At 46.5% G+C, this 19,165-nt stretch overlaps 1 protein-coding gene across 3 annotated transcripts in view; it reads right to left on the reverse strand.

The window, feature by feature from the left end:
- LPIN3 (lipin 3) overlaps positions 1–19,165 on the reverse strand; it is a 679,959-nt gene that overhangs the window by 592,350 nt on the left and 68,444 nt on the right. The window contains exon 1 of one of the 3 annotated variants that reach the window (XM_069652298.1): positions 14,736–14,876. The exons of the other annotated variants lie outside the window; for them this stretch is intronic. Within the exon in view, the coding sequence (XP_069508399.1) occupies positions 14,736–14,855 (120 nt within the window). The 5' untranslated portion in view covers positions 14,856–14,876. Of the gene's footprint in view, positions 1–14,735; positions 14,877–19,165 lie in introns of those variants that run through there. 3 annotated transcript variants of the gene reach the window in all.

The following is a 19,165-nucleotide window of genomic DNA, read 5'->3' on the forward strand; positions in this document are numbered from 1 at the left end:
CAAAATAAAATGAAGTGAGAATACTAATCAACTCCGGCCTCCCACAGCTCGCTCTGGCGGTGCTAATGAAAGCGCTGCGTCCAGAAGCTTCAGTGCAACGGTCAGCTGTCGGAACAGTACGGCAGAGCACACTGCGCCAACCTGCTGAGCCGGGAGTTCTTCTCCCACATGTCCGTGTGTCAACAAAAATGCATGGGGAGACTGAAGAACGCCGCAGGCTCCAATGTCGTCCTTCACCCCACCCAATGAAGGTGGTTCTGAATGTGTTGTGGGCCGTCACTCTTGGAACAGACCCCTGCCCACTCGCCCCCTCACATGATGTGACCTTCCTTTTGCCAGCACTTCCTTGCCTGTCCTTTGGACGCATCTGTAACAGCGGCTGAGTGACCATCTGTTCAATGGGATTTCACGGAGTTTAAACATGAGCACTTTACTGCGTACCAGGGGCATAGTTGGTTTTCGGGAAGGGGGGCGGAAAGGGGAGGGGTGATTGGCCTTTCCTCTGGCGGCGGGGTGCCATGTAGCTCACCGAGCTACATGGCCAACCCACAACTACTCAAATAAAGAAGCACCCAATTTCACAATAACAAAAAGATACATTTGTCAATTTGGCATGTTAGCTCAGTGGATACAGGTTTCTCCCTTCAAACTGGTGAGCTACCTGAAGGCCACAGCAAAATGTACAAGTCTGATCAAATGTTTACAGTCCAATTGTGTGAACTTGGGAGATCTACAGACTAGTGGCGTGTTACAAATATATAATAACACCACCACCTTTTTACAGAAAGGGCACAAGGCAACGTATCCATACCATTTAAATGAAAACACAAAACGTGCCTTATAGTGTCCCGAATACTCTTCCTTAACCTCTCCTCCATTTGCCAATTTTATGAATGTATTCCCTCCAATGGCGAGCCCAGATACTGATACTTGAGACGCAGGTATTTTTATTTTTATTATGATGATTATGAAACGTGGCCGGTAGTTACAACGTGTGTAGGATAACCAGATATTCAAAGTTAAAAAAAAGGGAAACCAAGAAACATAAAAAGGACTAAACCACTACCCATACGCCCCCTCCACCTTGCTGCCCAGTCCCCCCTAGGATTACCACCCGTGTTTTAAGCAAAAACCAGACTTTAAGCCCCATCCACATTGTCGATGGTCCGTCCCCTTGACACATCTTTTATATTGATATGAAAATGGTAGTACAATAGTGTGGGTAAAACATAGCCCAGGACGTCAGAGATTGAGAGGCCATGCAAGGCCTTACTATATGAAACTGGCTACTGGTGCTACCGATTGAAAGATGCAGGCTAATTAAAAACATCGATTTTCGACGTAAGGCCTATTGAAATATGAAAAGAGACCTCCTGCGACTTTAGTAAAATGGAACGGCACTGAGTTGAAGGAGTGTGCGCCTTAGAACTGTAATATTGTTAGCTGTGTCCAATGGAGTCAAACAAAACAAAAACAAGTGATGCTGCAGATCCAGACTTTGTGTAAACTGGGAAATGGCACCTTTGACAGATTTAAAACTATAGCAGTGCACATGGAAAGAAAAAGATACATTGACATACTGTGCATTTGGAAGATAAAAAGGAGGAATGGTGTCTTACATTTAAGAAATAAAGTCGAGTGACAGATTGTGTTCATCAGGAATAAAGAGATTTAATTTTAGAACATAAAATAACCTTTAAAGAGAAAGGCATTTTTAGTTTTGTGAAAAAGTGAACACTGGTTTCTTATGTAACTACGGCCTATCTGTGTGAATAATACCAAATGTGAACTTATATCTGTTCAAACAGTATGTAAGAAAAGATTGTATTGTGAACAGCAGGCCCAGGTGCAGTACTGAAAGGTACATGTACACACATTTTGTTAATGTAAAATGCTAGCCTTTCAAAACTGTGGATGCAACTTGTTATTCGTTCCAAGCTGAAACTAGGACCCAAGGACTTTTGGTGGGGCACATTAGCAGGACAGGCCTGGAGTTTCAATTAAAGATGCAAAGAAAAGTTGGGAGTGAGATCAGAATTGCTGCTGTACAGATAACATGGGAAGCTGAATTGACCTTTAAGTCAAACCTCCCCATTAACTGTCCATTAGCCTCGAACAGGGTCTTTTGAAGCCAAGGAGGAGAGGGTAGAATAACATGAGCCAGGCAGATGTCATGGTCATGTGACAATGGAGAAATTGAACTTAAGAAAGGTGGGGTCTATTATGAAACGGAGGGGCACATGGGAAGCATTGGCTGAATAACATAGGATTACATTTTCCTTAATAAAAAGAGAATCCTGTGTTCCACTGAGCTCATCTCAGACTCATATTAAAGGGGATAAGAAGCCTGTTGGTACAATGGAAATCTGAATTGTATACAATATGAGCTATGAAACAAATCATGATTCTGTCATTCCCATAATTCTGAGGAACTGGAAAATTGGTAGAGTGTCAGATTGAAATTAAGATTTGAATTGTGGAGGGTCATATTTTTCACCAGTGCGGCGCAGTAGCAAATTGTGAAAAACAGTAGCTTTGCCCAGGAAGGGCATGCCGAAATAAGATTAGTATTTTCTAACTCGCCATAAAATATAGAACTCATAAATATATATTTGCCTGTAGTTATCTGAAAAAATTAAGGTAGCTGCCATATTGTGAGATTTTAAGAACACTGAAAAGGTAAACCCACCTGTCATTTTGGGATGATTAATCTTTCTCCTCCATCATCCACACCTCCCAACTCCTTGTCCTATCAGCAGGGAGTGGGTGTATTGGTGGGAGAGAGCTAGCCAATCCGTATTGTGGGAATAATTATAATATGTGAGTTCCATCAGCCCTATAAGAGATCAGCTTTCTATCTGAGAGGGACTTTTTTTCTCCACTCTATTCCTGGATGTAGTCAAATCTAGCTGTGCCGTTTGCTTGTTAGTTGAAAGTCAAATCTAGCTTTGCTTTGCATTTTTGCCTTAGGATCAATCTAGCTGTGTTCTTGTGCAGACTTTCGGTGCCCTTTGCTTGAATTGAGTGCTTCTCTGTAAACCTGCTGGCCCAATGACTGTTCCGTACCACTCTTCTTGTTCTACTCTTCCCGCTATCCCTCCCTCTACTCATCCATGGTGCTCTCCGTTTCTCCCATCTTCTCCAACTGCTTCTCCATCGACTATCCTTCCCTTCTCACCAAGTCTGTTAGGAAGAGGATTAAAAAGGTTATCTTGGCCTCCAACTCTTGTCTCCCCATCGCCGACACCTATTCCATCGCTTCCTCCAGACAGATCCTCACCAACATCCTCTTTATCGTTCCTTTGCCATATCTATGGACCCTTCATATGATCTCTGTGCTCTGTCCTCTCCCATTAATGGTGGTACCTGCTGGGAAGCCCCCATAGCCCCCTTTGACTCATCTTAGGTCTCCATTAATGTCTACCAAAATGCCACTGTCATGGTCCAAGACCCTCGGGCCAATCTCCTCTTCGATAGGCACTTTCCTTGCCTCATCTCAATTGCCTTTAATTTTCTGCTGGCTCCCACCCAGCACCCCCCCCTTGGGCTCCTCCTCCACTTCTGCAGGGCGTACCTCTGATTTGTACCCCTCCCCAGAAGGCCTTGAAGGCTGGCAACCTTCATCTTGCCACTCTCAACTCTCGCTCTGTCAAACACTCCTCTGACATCTGCCACCTCCTGGAAGAATTTGACCTTTACGTCCTCGGTTTCACCAAGACATGGTTCATGGTCAGATCGGTCAAAAGCTTTGTCACACTCCTCCCTGACAGCTACAAAATCCTCTCTGCACCCCACATCCCCCGGTCTGTAGGGAGTGTAGCCCCGATCTTCCCTGAGTGGATTCCTGCCTTTATCATTCCCACACAGACATACTCCTCTTTCGAATGCATTGTCTGCAGGCTGTTTCACTCAAATGGCAACTCTCTTAGCGTGGCTACTATCTATCGACCCCCAGGTCAGACCACCTCCTTTCTCTATGAGTAGGCAGACTTCTCCTCCTCGCTCCTGGCCTCAACCACTGAACTCCTCCTTCTTCTTGGTGACCTCAATATCCATCTCGACTCTCCCTGTTCCTCCTCTGTACTCTGCCATGACCTCTGTGATATCCTCTTCATCCTCCCCTCTGGTCTGAATCACACTGCAGGGCACACGCTTGATGTTTTGATTTCCTCTGACCTCCCCTCCTCTCTATCCCTCTGACCACTCCTCGCACTTGGAGCGATCACTCCCCCACCTCCTCCCGTCTCTCCCCTTCTACTCTCCCATCTCCAACACTGCCACCTACCTTCTCGGACATCCGTTCCATGAAGCGTGTGTCAGTTGAGGCTTTCGCCGCCACCTTTTCTCCTCCCCAACCCCCTCCGCCTCTGGCTGACTCACACCCTGACACAGCCCTTTCCATGCTCTACTCTTCTATCTCCGACACTCTTGATGCTCTTGCCCCCGTCATGAAGATCCGCTTGAAGCCCAAAGCCAAGTGCAATTCTTGGTACGACTCTGACCTTGCTGCCCTCAAACGTAAGTGCAGGGTGGCTGAGAGGGAATGAGGGCTTCTTGTTCATGATCTGACAAACTGGCCTGCCGCCTGCTCCAAAGGCAATACTCACTGTCCATACAAAAAAAAGAGCACACATCCAAGCCCATGTCTCTGCAGCATCTAAAAACTCGGCCGAACTCTTCAAAATCTGCAAGGAGCTGGCCAACCCTGCTGCAGTCTCTACCTCTCTTCTCGCCTCCCAGGCCCTTTGCCCGGTACTTGCCTCTCACTTCATCTCAAAAACCCAGGACATCCTGTCCACCAGTTCTTCCCCTCCCCCTCCACTCCTTCTGCTGACGCTGGCCCTCCTACAGCTGCCCCCACCCTCCTTCTCTTCCATTCTCCTTTTCTCCCGACGAGATCTCTAGAAACGTCTGATCTATAAAAGTCTCGTCAAAACAGGTTCTTCCATGTTCATCCAAAACCATCAAGGACCACATTGACACCCTTGCTCCTGCCCTGGCCAATTTCTGAAACCTCTCCTTCACCTCTAGGGCCTTCACTTCCCCTCTTTAGCGCTCTCTGTGCACATATTTTCTCAAAAAACCCACAGCCGACCCTTCTTGCTCGGCAAACTATTGCACGATCTCTATCACTCCCATAAGGCCATCTCGCAGCTTAATCTTCACTCTGATTCAGTTGGCTGTCTCCACGACCATCAGTCTGGCTTCAGAGCTGCCTGAAGCACGGAAACTGCTCGCCTGAACATCTGTGAAGATCTGCTCTCCAACTTTGACTCCAACATCCCCTCTGTCCTCATCCTACTCTCTCAACCATACCATCCTGCTCAACCGTCTCCGTGAGAACCTGGGTATCACTGATCAGGCTCTGTCCTGGCTGACCTCTTTCATCAACCTTCCCAGGTCTAACTTGGGTCCTTCCTTGCCTCCATCTCTCTCTTGTGTTCCTCAGGGGTCTCATTTTTCACCCTGGCTTTTCAACCAATAACTGGCAACTCTCGCCCATCCCATTGCTGTTTTCTGCTCCAATTTCCAGTGCTATGCGGATAACAACTCTATTTCAAGCTTCCCTTGGGCACCTCTTCTCCTTCTATCATTTCGGACTGCCTTTCTGCCATTCAGGAGTGGTGTGCCGCTAATGATCTCTGCCTGAATGCCAGAAAGACTGAGATACTCCTTATCGGCACACCCTCACCCTACTTTCCCGTCACCCTCTGGCTGGCCTCCCTTGGGCTCCCCCCCCCCCAACCCCACCTGTGTGGCTAAGAACCTCATCTTTGACTCCACGCTTTCCTTTTCTGCCCACATCTCAGATGTCTCAAAAAAGTCAAACTTCCAACTGCACCTCCTCAGAGGCATTCTGCCTTTCCTCTCCTTCCCCCAGAAGCTCACTGTCTCTTGAGCTCTGGTTCTCTCTAGGTTGGATTACTGCAACATCCTCTTTCTAAATCTTCCTGCTTCTACTCTCCGCCCTTTGCAACTCATCCAGAACAAAACTGCGAGGCTTGTCCTTGACCTCAAGCCCTGGGATCGTAGCTCTCCAGCCCTGAAATCTCTTCATTGGCTCCCAGTGGCTGCAAGGATTAAATTCAAGACCCTTTGCATTGTCCACAAGGCTTTCTGGGGCCTGGGTCCAAAATACCTTCAACTTTACCTCTGCAAAAACCTTCCCTCTCGAGCTCTTTCGCTCCTCCACCTCCAACTCCCTCAGGGTCAGTTGTTTCTCGAAGAAACAAGCTAGGGGTAGATCTCTGTCCTCGGCTGTGGCCTCCCTCTGGAACAGCCTCCCTGCCCCTCTCAAACTTGGAGGAGAACCATCTCTGGTTCCGGAAACACCTCAAGTCCTTCCCCTTTGCTTTTACCTTCACTTCTCTTCTCCCCTGTTGATCTGCTCTGCCCCGGCATCATGCACCTGGTTACCCTCCGATTTCGGGCCCATGTACTCGCACACCCTGCCACGTACCTGCACTGCATCCTGGCAACCCTTGGACTTGGGTCTATATCTGTAACCCTACAGCCCCCCTCCTTTTTCTGCACCTTAAACCTAGTACTTGCCACTTGTTGGCTGCACTACCACTTTGTTATTACTTTCCCTTGCTTCGCACTTTCCATTTTTCTCACCTCCCTCCTGCACTCCCCCCTTCCCTCTCCCCTGCATTGCACGTTCTCAATGTCACTGGGCCTAGTAAGATCATTTTTGTTCTCCCTTGTTCCCCTCCCCTGCTTCGTCGCGCTCTGAAACACCTGTGTACGAGTGTGATACAAATAAAATATCAATACTTCTGGATTTATGCGAGGAACAACTAGCAGAGAGGCAAGGAGAGCTACCGAGGCCATCAGGGTAAACCTTTCCAGGAGAAAAGCAGTTTACCTGGCAAGGCCTTAAACCTTGCAAAGGAGACAGACTGGGAAATCTAGAAGCTAGCTGGGCCTGCCATTGGAGGAGCCAGAGGAGGACTGGGTGCTGTGGACCATCTGTTATATCTTGATTGTCGTGAAGATTATGAAAGCCTCCGTCCCCAAGTACCACACAGGGAGATACTAAAACAACTCCCTGTGCGATCCTTGAGGCCACAGGAGTTGAGTGCTGGAGTATCGGGAACCAGGAACGCCGGAAACCCCCCTGACCGCTGTAAGGCAAGCAAGGGTTTAGTACAGCACAATGGCAAGAACAGACAATGACCAGGATGTATGCTGGGAATCACTAATGGGTTTACCTAGGTGGAAGAAGGGAGGGATGTCAACCATACCCTGTGTTTGGGACAGACAGAGCAGGAGGCGTTCCAGGCACCAGCAGTGTGTGACTGGCGGCAGCAAGCGGTGGAAAACACTGGTCAGCACTCTGGATGGACACATGCTGTGACACCTGCGTGAGCCGCGGTTGCGGGCTCAAGTGTAACAATGGAGCGGGACAGTCCAAAAGCAATCCAAAGAGTTCCGAGGTCAGAAGCCAAAGAGCACAACAAAGTCTGAGGGATAATCCGAAGGAAAACCGGTTAGCAGTCCAGGAGTCAGAAGACCAGCAGCAATAAGAAGCAAACCGTAATGCAGGGCAGAGGCAAGAGGAATCTGTTTAAACTCTCAGTAGTCCGATACCATGATCAAGAAAGTACAATAACGCCAAACAGTGCAGAAAGGAAACAGCTGTGAAGCGCTGTGCAGGCGTGTAATCGCCGTTTTTAACTATGCTGGGTAGTCAGGTGATCAAACGCCTTTGCGTCACGTGATGCACGGCCCCCCAAGCGGTTCCGCATCACGTGTCTGCTTTTGCTCTTTGAAAACATGTATGCATGCCCTTCCTCACAACATTTGTTTTCCTTATTTATACATGCTAAGTAAGCCTGTTTAGGCCGTAAGCATAGAAATCCTGTGCACCATGGCTGAGTTGTTGGCTTGTGGTACTGCTTCTTTTGTGAAACATTATGAAAAATGTGTGATTACCTAACTGGAAGAGTCGCGGAATGTAGCAGAGCATTGTGTTTCTCAAAATTCACTCAAACCATTTAATTACCGGACCAACCATGTCCACCACATACCTTTTTTTCTGTCTTTCTCCCGATTTTTCCCCAAACTATGGAATTTTTTCCTACATAGTAGTTAACTCACCTGTGCAAATCACCCCTTCATAAACGTGGAATTTTGCCTACTTTTCAGAAATGTATGCCTCTGTCCTCCCATTCCGCTTTCCTACCCTTCTCTGCCATGCCGTCCACGCATGTCCTACTGGAAAAAAAAAGGCCAAAATCGCCTACCTCACAAAACGGCTGGTAACCATATCAAAATATGTTTTTTTGGTTTCCTCTCAACCTGTTCTTGAAAGCCTGGAAAATGGCGAATTCAGCACAGCAAACCATTTGTTCCTAAGCTCTTACAAGGAAAAAACCACAGGCTTCTTTGTACATCATTTTATTGGCATTTTCTGAAAAAACCCAACCTTTTCTCCCTTTTTGGTTATTTTCCCCTCATCCCCCTACAGCAACTAGGATTCCTTGATGGCGTTATGACCGCCTACATGTGGGGAAAATGGGGCCAAATATGGCCGAGATATCTCGTGTAACAAAACAATTACAAGGGATTGAATGGCAACATACCAAAATCACCAAAAAAGGCCACAGCAGTTAAGGGGTTAAATTCAGACTGCTGACCTACGGGAAAGTTACAATCCAGATATATCGTCTGTAAATCGGAAACCACTCTTAAAATACGGGTGGTCTGGACTAAATCTGCATGGGTGGCAATCCCGCCTCCCCCGTTCACATCCACCTGCCACTCTCCGCCCCCTGGCTCTCCGCTTGCCAGTCTTGTAATCCCACAGTAATTGATAAATCATTTCCACTTTCCAGCACAGCTTCTTAAACTATGCAGATATGGATGTAAATGCAAACATGTAAAAAACAAAAGAGCTTTTGCAAGCCTTTGATATACATTTATTTTCCAGCAAGTCTCCTTGGCACAATCCATAAATTCATGTGGCTGATGTGTTGTAAAAATTTTACCGGGACAGGGTTTTTAAAATAAAAAAAAAAAAAAACTCTTGGGACAGGGGGCCCAATTTCAGGTCAGTACAGGCAAAACGGGATGTCTGGTCACCCTACACACAGAATTAAAGTTTATCTAACTTAAGAATGATTAGTCTAACACTTACGTTTCCCTCACTTTCAACCTACTACTTCCACTGGCTCTACGACAAATTAAAGCACAGGAACCAAAGTCGACATGTATGGGCATAAACAAGGCGTCAAATATTGCAAATAATTTGGGAAATAAATCTAAATATTTGGACAGTACTATTACAGACGGGTCAGCTGAATCAGAATGAATCCCAGTTAAAGTTACTGGACTGCACACGGGGGGGCCTGTCCTTCCTCCTGCAAGCGCTTTATATTTGCTTGGTTTTACTTTGTTTTTTAACCCGCTACCCTGGCATGTGTCACTCTCCGTCCATTCTCCTGATCCACACGCTTAGCCTCCCCAATCCTGCCTCCTCTCAATCCCTTGCCTGCCCTGAGGCAGTGATTGGCCAGCTGCACACCCCACGTGGCCAGGACAGCCTCCCTTTAGCACAAAGCTAAAACGTAGCGCGACAGTCAGCACTCGAGGCCTAGGCTGCGAACATGAGCAAGGGAATAGGTTGTATCCCACACACCGATGAGAAAGGCCAGAGCTGCACAGCCCCATAAAACCCTTAATTGTCCTAAAATGTTGCCAACGTTCGCGCCCTGGGAAGAATGTGCCCTGCAAGGCCACGGGAGGAGGACCGAGTGTCTGAACGGTGCGATCCCATGAGAAGGCGGCATAGGTCACCAACCCGCATCAGCCCCAATCCTACGTTATAGCACCCGAATTACCTGTCTTTGGGACCCCTGAATTCAATGAACCAGATAACACCAGACCACTGACCATAAACCTGTTGGACCCCCGATCGATCAGAAAGATCAGAAAGTAGGGCAATCCTGCCTTCGCTCCCAAGTCTCGTGATTTGTGCTGCGAGGTGCAGGGAGGAATGAAATTATAGCCCAAAATGAGGATGGGGACACCTTGGAGAAGTGCCAGCCACCTGGGGGCGAGTTAAGTTTGCGAGTTAGTGTGACTTCAGCTTTCTCCACGGGCCCCTGTCTGCTTATACCAGGTGCACCGTTACATAGATTAAGATGCATGGTTTAGTTTTAAAATATTTGCCAATTACTCAGCTTCGCACCGATGACGGATGAAACGTCGCCCACGAGGAGGAAGATGGACAGACGGGGCTGGGACCAATGGTCTGGCATCCCCTATGAAGCAGGCTGACCATGTATAGGGTCTCATCAACCAGCCACGTGGGTTTTCACTTTATGCAATTACGTCACTGATGACAGTTTGCACCTTCACATGGTTCTGCTTGTGCAGATTTTGGCAGAACTTTCTGCGGCAGCAGAGTTCTTTGTTGGCGCATCTATTTTTGTGGAAATAAACCTTGCAAGAGGTGTACTGGGCCTTTTTCCCTAGCGGGTTGTATTTTTTCTGGCGTGAGCCTTTATGGGGCATTCCTACAATGAATACGTTTTGTTTGGTGCTATATCATTGCCTAAAGCTGGTTTGTAATCGCAACAGAATTTTTTGTTCTGCCCATTTATTGATATCTTAATTTATCCCTCCTTGAAAACTTGACGGGTTGACATACCAGTGAAACAAAGGCAGCGGGGGTGAAGCAAAAGGTGAGATACTGTACCTTGGACAGGGACTAGAGCCTATATGCAGCACAGGAGAAAGAGGGCAAGAGTTTATGTAAATGGGAAATGAGAATGGGTAGATAGTATATACTTGGGGCATGAGATGTGTAAAGTGGGAAAGTAGGAGTGACAGAGTTTGCAACAACGGTGTGAGGCAGGGATAAAGGTAAGCCAAGCTTGTAACAAAAGAGAAGGACAAAAGAGTATACTTGGACAGAAAAGGAGTGGAGCATAAGGGGCAGTCAGAGTGTACAGCTGGGTAAAGAGTAGCCAAGAAGGTCTTGTGACCAGATGGCGAAGTTAGGGATCCAGTTTCTAAGTGAGCCAAAGAACTTGGAAGTGTATTCTCTTCTTGGCCAGTAGTCCATGTCACGCAAAGCGGCTGCCATGCCAGCCCCACTGCCATTTTCCTTATGCAGACACTGCCACTCCCTCCAGCGCAGCCATGCCGATCTTGGCCAATGTGTCCAGACAATGGAGCAGGCCACAGAAGTAATCCATTAGGACTTTGCCCCAAAGGGTCGGTCCTAACAGCACTGAATCTTTTACAAGGGGTCTACCGTTATAGCTGCATGGTGATATTTGCATTGTAATTACTGTAATGTGGGAACTAGAACACCTGCCATCAGATGGCATTAGGGACGTTTGCCCCCGTCGAGTCCATTGGATCATCTGTATTTGTCCAAAAGTGATTGTTTTATTTTATATTGCCACAAGGCTGTTGCTCCTGCTTGCCACAATTGGTTTCTGCATAATTGTGATGCCCCCTCGGTGGGTGCGGGTTAACTGTGGTATGTGCATTGATATACTCCCACTATGGTGTCTGTGACCAAAGAGGGTCCTCTGGAATGATAGCATGGCGCTGTTGGTTAGGATGCGTCAAGTGCTTGATAGGGTCTTGACTGTCTGTTCCCTTTTCTAATCTGTTTAGAATCCTACTTTCCACCATATACACAACGCACAGCAACTAAGCTACTCGCACCCTTCTATTGGGCACGTCGCTAACCCCCAATATAAACTAAAAACATCAGAACCTACATCTCTCCAACCAGCTTATATGGCACTGTCTGCGCAGGCATGCTAGCGCAGCGCTACCACGAAAACAAAACTCCCTTCTAAATATGGGTACCTCATACCCGCTCAACACAAATCCCTACAAACACAGGATATTTCTTCTAATCTGCATAAACTGATATGACAACAATCTTGCATTCTCCTTGGTTCTTACAAACCGAACCCAACCCGCTTTCCTTTCAGATTCCTAGTTGTCCGTAGGGGTAGCGGAAAGGGAGGCCATTTGCTTCTCTCCCTCTTCCCCCTCCACCCACCCGACCCCAGAGCCCCACTGGCAAATAACCCTTTCCAGGATGCGCCTGCGCCGAGCCGTCATTGACACATGTGCAGACCCTATTTGCTTAGCCCTCTTCTTCTGGCCCGATCACTGGGGTAGGGGGCCATCACTGTTAAAAGCAGGTTTCCTACATGCTGGGCACACCGTTTTCCAAATGTGAAGCTTGCCCCTTCATAGAAAATACACAAAAAAGACATATCCAGACTGAAACATGCTTCTTAAAATTACATCCACTCGTTTTCTTTAAACTGTTCAATATCATACAAGTCACCTATGGTTCGTGTGCCCTTTCCTTGGTGTTTCTATCGCAGGATATATTGCTAAAGAGGTTATATGCTTTTCAAACTGCTTAAATCACAAATAAATGCTTCTATTGTGGCAACAACAGTTATTAGGAAACTAAACTGTGCTCTCATGGGTGGCAACTTTGGATTTTCACTTCGGTGGGCAGACATTCCCACACACCGAATAGAAGCATGCGACCAGCCCAACCCATCCCCTGCAGAAGACATTTTATAGCACTCGTTTTTTTAAGGAATTGCAAAAAGTCATAAAATTAACAACCAGTTTTAAATATATAACATTGCAGCAACAGTCACTCAACCTGATGAGTTACCCTACTAGCCTACTGAAGCGCATGTCCACGGATCCGTTAATATACTCAAAATCACTGCACTACCAACAATGCAGTTCATGTACATGACTTCAAAGTCAACAGTATTTCATCTCCAGCCACACAGACCCTGTGCATAGATTGAGCATGTACCAGAGGTGGCTCGTCCATAATGGGCGAGGGAGCGCTGGCCCACCAGCACCGACGCCAACTATGGAGGAGCCTGCCTAGTGTAGAAGTGCGTTTTCCATTGGACAGGTCTGTTCCCAGGCAGGGCATGTCCAAGGAACATGCAAAGCCTGGGGTGTTTTTCTTCCCCAGGCTTGCCTGCCACACTGAGGATGCTGGCTGAGTAAATGCACATTTGTATGTGTGAGCCGGTGCTCCTGCGCCCACTGTACATAGAAACTGAGTGGGGCGCTTTGAAATCATGATTTTGCTGAATGGGGGTTAAGGAGGGTGTGCAACAGGACACTTTAAAAAGGCTGTTGCACAACCCACCCTACCCACTGGCCAAAATCAGCTCCCTGGGTGAGGCACTGGTGGGCAAGCATGGTATTTTTTATTTTGCTGGGTATCTAAGATAAATGCATTTAATGCAGCCAGTCTATCCTTTTCTTACATTGCCATGACATTTTGTATGGGAATTTTTGACAAAGCAAGCATGATCAGTGTTATGTGGCTAGACTGGCATTTTGGTGCAGCCAGTCTAGCCATTTCCGACTGTGGCATGACTCCCATTGATTAGGTGCGTGCGAGGTGCTGTTGGGCTATGGAGCAGGCATGGCATTTTTTTTGTTTCTGGGCATCTATGATAAAGCAAGCAAGATCCGTATTATGAAGATAGATTGACATTTTAATGTGGCCAGTTTAGCCATTTCTAACTGTGGCATGACATTTGTATCATGATCAGCGTTGTGGCTGGATTGGCATTTTGATGCAGCCAGTTTAGACACGTTTCCATATTGCAGCAATGGTATTTTTAACGGTAAAGCCAACTGGAGTATGTTCTTACGTGGGGTACGGCCATATATTGGCAGAAGCAGCATGCACAGATTTTCTCATAGTATAATTACTGGCATTATGTGAAAACAAACTGGAGTATGCTCTTATATGGGAAAACTGGCATATATTGGTGTAGCCAGCATGGAAATGTATGGCACAGCCAGCATGAAATGGTACTGGCATATATTGTGGGCAAACACATGAAAACGTGTTGGGTAAAGGAACCGTTCACTGTTGGCGACTTGCATCTATTAGATTTTTTTCATGAGATACCCTACAAAGCCAATTGCAAAGTGCTTTTTAGAAAAGTTTTCATAGAGTGCTGTAAAATGCACCATTTTAGGCCATTGTTTCAAAAATCCCACATCTAGCTACAGCTCTGCTGGTAGTGAGCTATATTTGATGTGCCTGCACCCTTCCCCATCTTTGTTGTATTTGCGGCGGTTTGCCCCCCTCCCAATACTGATGTCTAGTGACGCCCCCGTTTCAGATTTCGCAGCGCCAACAGACGTTACAAATGGCAGCAATGCGTATCATAAAACGGAACACGGGAGTAGTGCGACTTAACTCACACAGTCCCATCTCCCCCAAACACACGCAGCACCGCAGACCGCTGTTGTCCTGCTTAATAAACTGGGATGTTCTCGGATTCAGCCACACACCTGGGAGAAATGGGAGCAGATGTGCCGATAGTGGGGGGAACACCATGCCCGCGGCTAACAGAGTAAACTCCTAGTTGGTGTTTACCCCAATTCACAGAGGAGACCCAAAAGTAGAAAATGCTCTGCTCCAGAGGGGCTGTAAGAATACACACCAGCAGCTGCGTATTAGCCTCTCGCACCAGGGCTTATTGCTTCCTCTCCCAAATAGCACTCTGCCATTGACGGGGAGGAGAGGGCAGTTGGGGGAGGGGTACTAAAAAAGGTACCCATGGCTCTGGCAGGTGTTAGTGAGGCACAGCACAGACTCACATCGCCACGGCGCAGACAGCAAAGGAGTTCACAGCGCATTACAGGTATTCATCGCACATCGAATTCACTGCTCGGTTTCGTGCACTTACCGAAAGGGTTTCCCTTCCTGGTTTACCTGCGCGGTCCTCAGTTCCTGGACTTTGGAGCAGGAACGGCAGGAACATCGAGCCTCCCTCAGCTTTAACAACACCCCTGACGCCATCGTCCATCCTCCGACACCACACCCATCACCTCCAGGCATCCAGTCTTTCCCTCGCCTCACCTGGGCAAGGGGCGTGGCCGGGGAAATATTAAGCTCACGCCTCCCCAGCACCGCCCAACCTGCAGCACCTTCAGGAATGTAGTGACTTGACACCCGGAAGGAGGTGGTGCGACACGGGGCACTGACATGACTAGGATCACAGATGTTTTACAATTGTATACCATGGTCAGATCTTCCACCGCAAACTTCATAGTTTCTGAACATCTCCACTACAAGGAAAACAAGCATTGGAAATACCAAAAGTTTGGGCTTTTATGTAGGCATGGAAAAGACATTTGCCAGGCACTCCCGTAGTGGTATCAACTGGCCATTGATGTTAGCAGATGCAAAAAGCTCCGAGTACCTGGGCATCTAAAAGGAGTGCCTGCAAATGCAAAACACAGGCCAAAACGGTTGGCTTAGCAATCGGAAACGATATCAAGAAAAGTATCTTTTTACAGAGAAGTTCAATGCCCCAAAACTCTCTTGCAGCAACTGGATAGAGCAGAGTATATTAGCACCTGGAATTTTCATTTAGATCCCTTGTATGGTGGCAATTGTCCCCCAAAAAACGCAGGCAACCGTAAGGGCCAGAGCTCTATCAATTAGGCTGTGTGTGACAAAAGACGTATTGGAAACTTTTGCATACGTATTGTTGATTTGAATTTCTAAAAGTGCAGTAGAAACAAAAAAAAAGTAAATCGTAAGAGACAAATATGATAAAACAAAAAGGCAATCATCATGAAGCTAAATTTTGCGAGGGGGCGTAGATAAAAGATCAGCTTTAAGAGAGGAGTGCGAACAGGAATAGGTCCAGAACTTAAAGACAGGGCGTAGAGAGCTCCAAAGTTTGGGGGCAAGACGGGAAAACGGGCAGATGCAGGACAGCACAGAAGGCAAAGAACAGGTGAAGGGGAAAGACTTTTAGCCAGAGGAGAATACAGAGATGAGAGCAGAAAAATAGGGAGGCACAAGGTTGTGTAAGCATTTGAAGATAATACACAGAAAATCAAACACGAGACAGGCAGGAAAAGAAAACCAACCAAGAGCAGCAATAAAAAAGGTATAGGGAACAAGGAGGGAGCAGGCCTAGACGATTGATGGAAACATTAATAAGAGATGGAGAAAAATGCATAGGCAGATGATGGACATCAACGCTCTTGATAACACAGAAAATTACAGCACAGAGAATGACAACCGTGGTAATAGGATGCATCATGGGAACATACATTGCAAGAAGTTGCCATTTCCCTAGGTTGCCTTGGCAGAAAATGTACTAGCTCTATTGCCACCTCCTTCACTACTAAGGCACACTGCAGAACGCCAAGTGATGGCGGTAACACAGCTGACACTAAGCCAAGTATTCCGGCTGACACACGGTCAGCATAACACTGATTCTACTTTATTTTATTGTGCATTTGTAAGGCGCTTATACAGCAAGAAACTGTTTCAAAGCGCCAACAGGGCAGGGGAGGGAACATGGGACAAAGACAATAGAATACAACAGGATGGAGGTGGTCCAACAAGGCCTTGTGAGCATTTGCATCATGCAAGTGCAGAGAGAGAAGGGACAGGGGGTAGGAGGCGGGGAGGGTAAAAAGTGCTAGGATATTTCACAGGGGGAAAAGTGCCAGGAAGTAAGTTGCTGGGAACCGGTAAGTGCTTGGCCGAGGCCAAATAGTATAAGAGTGGTCATCTGCCGATAGAATAAGTGCGGTCCTTTGAGGGAACACAGGCCAGTGAGTGCCCAAGGGCAAGGGCAGGGAGCTGGAGGGGCTGAAGGAGATTGGGAGGAAGGCCAGGACACATAGGGGCCAAGGCCACCAATCTCAGCGACTGAGGGGTTTAGCAGGGGAGGGGGAAGGAGGAGGTGAAGAGGAAACTTGAGTCGCTTCGGGATTTTGAGGGGGTCCGGCTCAAGCCAGAGAGGGAGGGGGAGGCTGTTCCAGAGGAGGCAGCAAGTCGGATAGAGATTGGCCTCCAGCTTGCTGCTTAGAGAAGCACTTTGCTTTTCTTCTAATCATCTTGGCATAGCTATTAGTTCAAGCACTGGTGATCTTAGCAACGCTCAGATGAGCTTACTAAAGATAGATATCAAAGCAAAGAGCACAAGTAAATACAATAACTGAATTTGCTACGAACATCTGACAGCAGTCATTGACTGAGAAACTAGCACCATCCCCCCTCCTTTTGACAACTGAATGATTCAGGTAAGAAATCCTCCACATGATAATGCGAACCATTGCAATTTAACACTTGTAGAAAATAAATATGAAAAAAAATACGAGAGTAAATAGGCCATCATGTAATATGTTCTGGGCAAACAAATTGTACCAAATGCAAACATAGAACCATACCCACAAATGGCATAATACGAGTTTGGGCTAGATATAAACCACTAAAAACAAAAAAACACTCAGTAACGGCGCCTGAAAAAACATTAAGTCAAATGGGGATGCTAAGGAAAAGGAGGCGCGACACGTCAGCACCCAACAACACTGACAAATAATGATACAATGGCACAGCAAATTTGAAAGTAGAACGCCGGGAGAGCCATTGCACAAACGACGTACTGGCGAGGGTCAGGTAAGAAATATAAGAAAAAAAGCTGACAGTGTTGCCTGCAATGAAACTGGTGCCACATAGTGAAGTACGTTATAACCTGCAACTGTGTGAGTGCAGAGGGGTGAATAATGAAATCTAGAGAAGATGCACCACCGTTTTCTGTAGACTGTACATTGAGAGTTCCCTATGTGGTAGCTCATTGCAGGGTCACGCCAACTAAAGACAAACGTGAGCCACCTGTTAAAGCCCCCCCTGAAATACTGTCTTGAACACACACCTTAATTAATATTACGTCATCACAATAGGTCCTGAAGAAAGCAAACTGAATGAGACGCTACCTGCTGAAACCGGTCGACCGCTCGAGCTCAAGGACAACCTTGAGCTCCTAGGACATACAAAAATAAGTGAATGTAAAATAAAAAGAGATCCATTTTAATTAGCCACAGAGAATCCTCTGTTTTAATGAAACACATAAGAGGGAGTAATAAAGAGAGAGAACTCCCCTAGTGTTTGTTGTGTCGGTCTAGTGGACTTGTGGATAATGTTTTTTTAGTTGACATCTCACCCACACATTGTGGGGTGCATTTAAAGTGCATTTCACATGAATAGCAGCCATTTAAACACGCAACCAAAATCGGCCTGGCTTTTGCTTTCCACGTCACATGAATGGCAGGAATTTAAACACTGCAACAAAAATGGCCTGGCTTTTTCTTTTGTTGTTCATGTAAAATTAAAGAACCAGGGGGAAAGGGGCCTACCTGTCAGTATCAATAGACAAGCACCATTTTAATTCACAAAAGGAGGAATCAAAGAATCCTGTGATCTGGAAAACAGGATTGTTAAACATTGGAAGCAAAAACTGCCTGCACATGTTTTTGCAAATCAAGACGGCTTTAAAAAGCCACAATAGAAAAAGAGGTCACTGCTCACAGGAAAATGTCAGGAAAACAAATCATCAGGATGTGAGGGTGGACCAAAGCAATGTATATTATGGTTCACCCCCAAAACCCCAGTGACAGTGGAAGAGACACTTACTTCAGGAAAAACCTGTTCTGGCTGGGTGCAAAACTTCACAATGAAAAGCCCCACTCCAGCTGGATGTCAACACCTCCCATCTAATAACCCCACAATAAAATGCGATGCTGCTGAAGGCGCAAAAATTCCCTATTCTGCAGACTGGCTGGCAGGAAACCAGAGACTTCCGAAGAAAGCCATCTTTGGCTGGAGCATGACTAAAAGGTGTGAATCATTGTTGCACCCATTTCAAAAAGCACACACTAACTCAAAGAGACTCGTACAAATCTCTGGTCACAGGCTGACCCAGATGGCTGTGGGGGATGAAGCAGCCACCCCATTTGCTGACAGAAACACTCATCATTTGATACAAAAGACTTTTTCATTTTGAGGCATTTTGCGCAGGATCCAGACTGGGGATTAATTTAATTTCTATGCAATTTTTCATTTAATTTCTTGGCAGTTTTGGGGGTATAAAATGCATCTACTTGGGACTCTGGGCACTGTAATGGCCTGTTAGACTAGGTTTCTGGCTGATCTGAACATATGACAAATATGAGAGTTGATGAAAAGGCAGAAATTGAAATTAGGAACATGCTTGATAACTCACAACTGTTGAATATTTAATGAAAAATGACAAAAATGTGATAAATGGGCATGCTACATTGTATGGATTTGACGGTCGGCTTATCCGATTCC

This window comes from Ambystoma mexicanum, chromosome 3p (genome assembly GCF_040938575.1).
Source record: "Ambystoma mexicanum isolate Mex_15411 chromosome 3p, UKY_AmexF1_1, whole genome shotgun sequence".
Classification (NCBI taxonomy): domain Eukaryota; kingdom Metazoa; phylum Chordata; class Amphibia; order Caudata; family Ambystomatidae; genus Ambystoma; species Ambystoma mexicanum.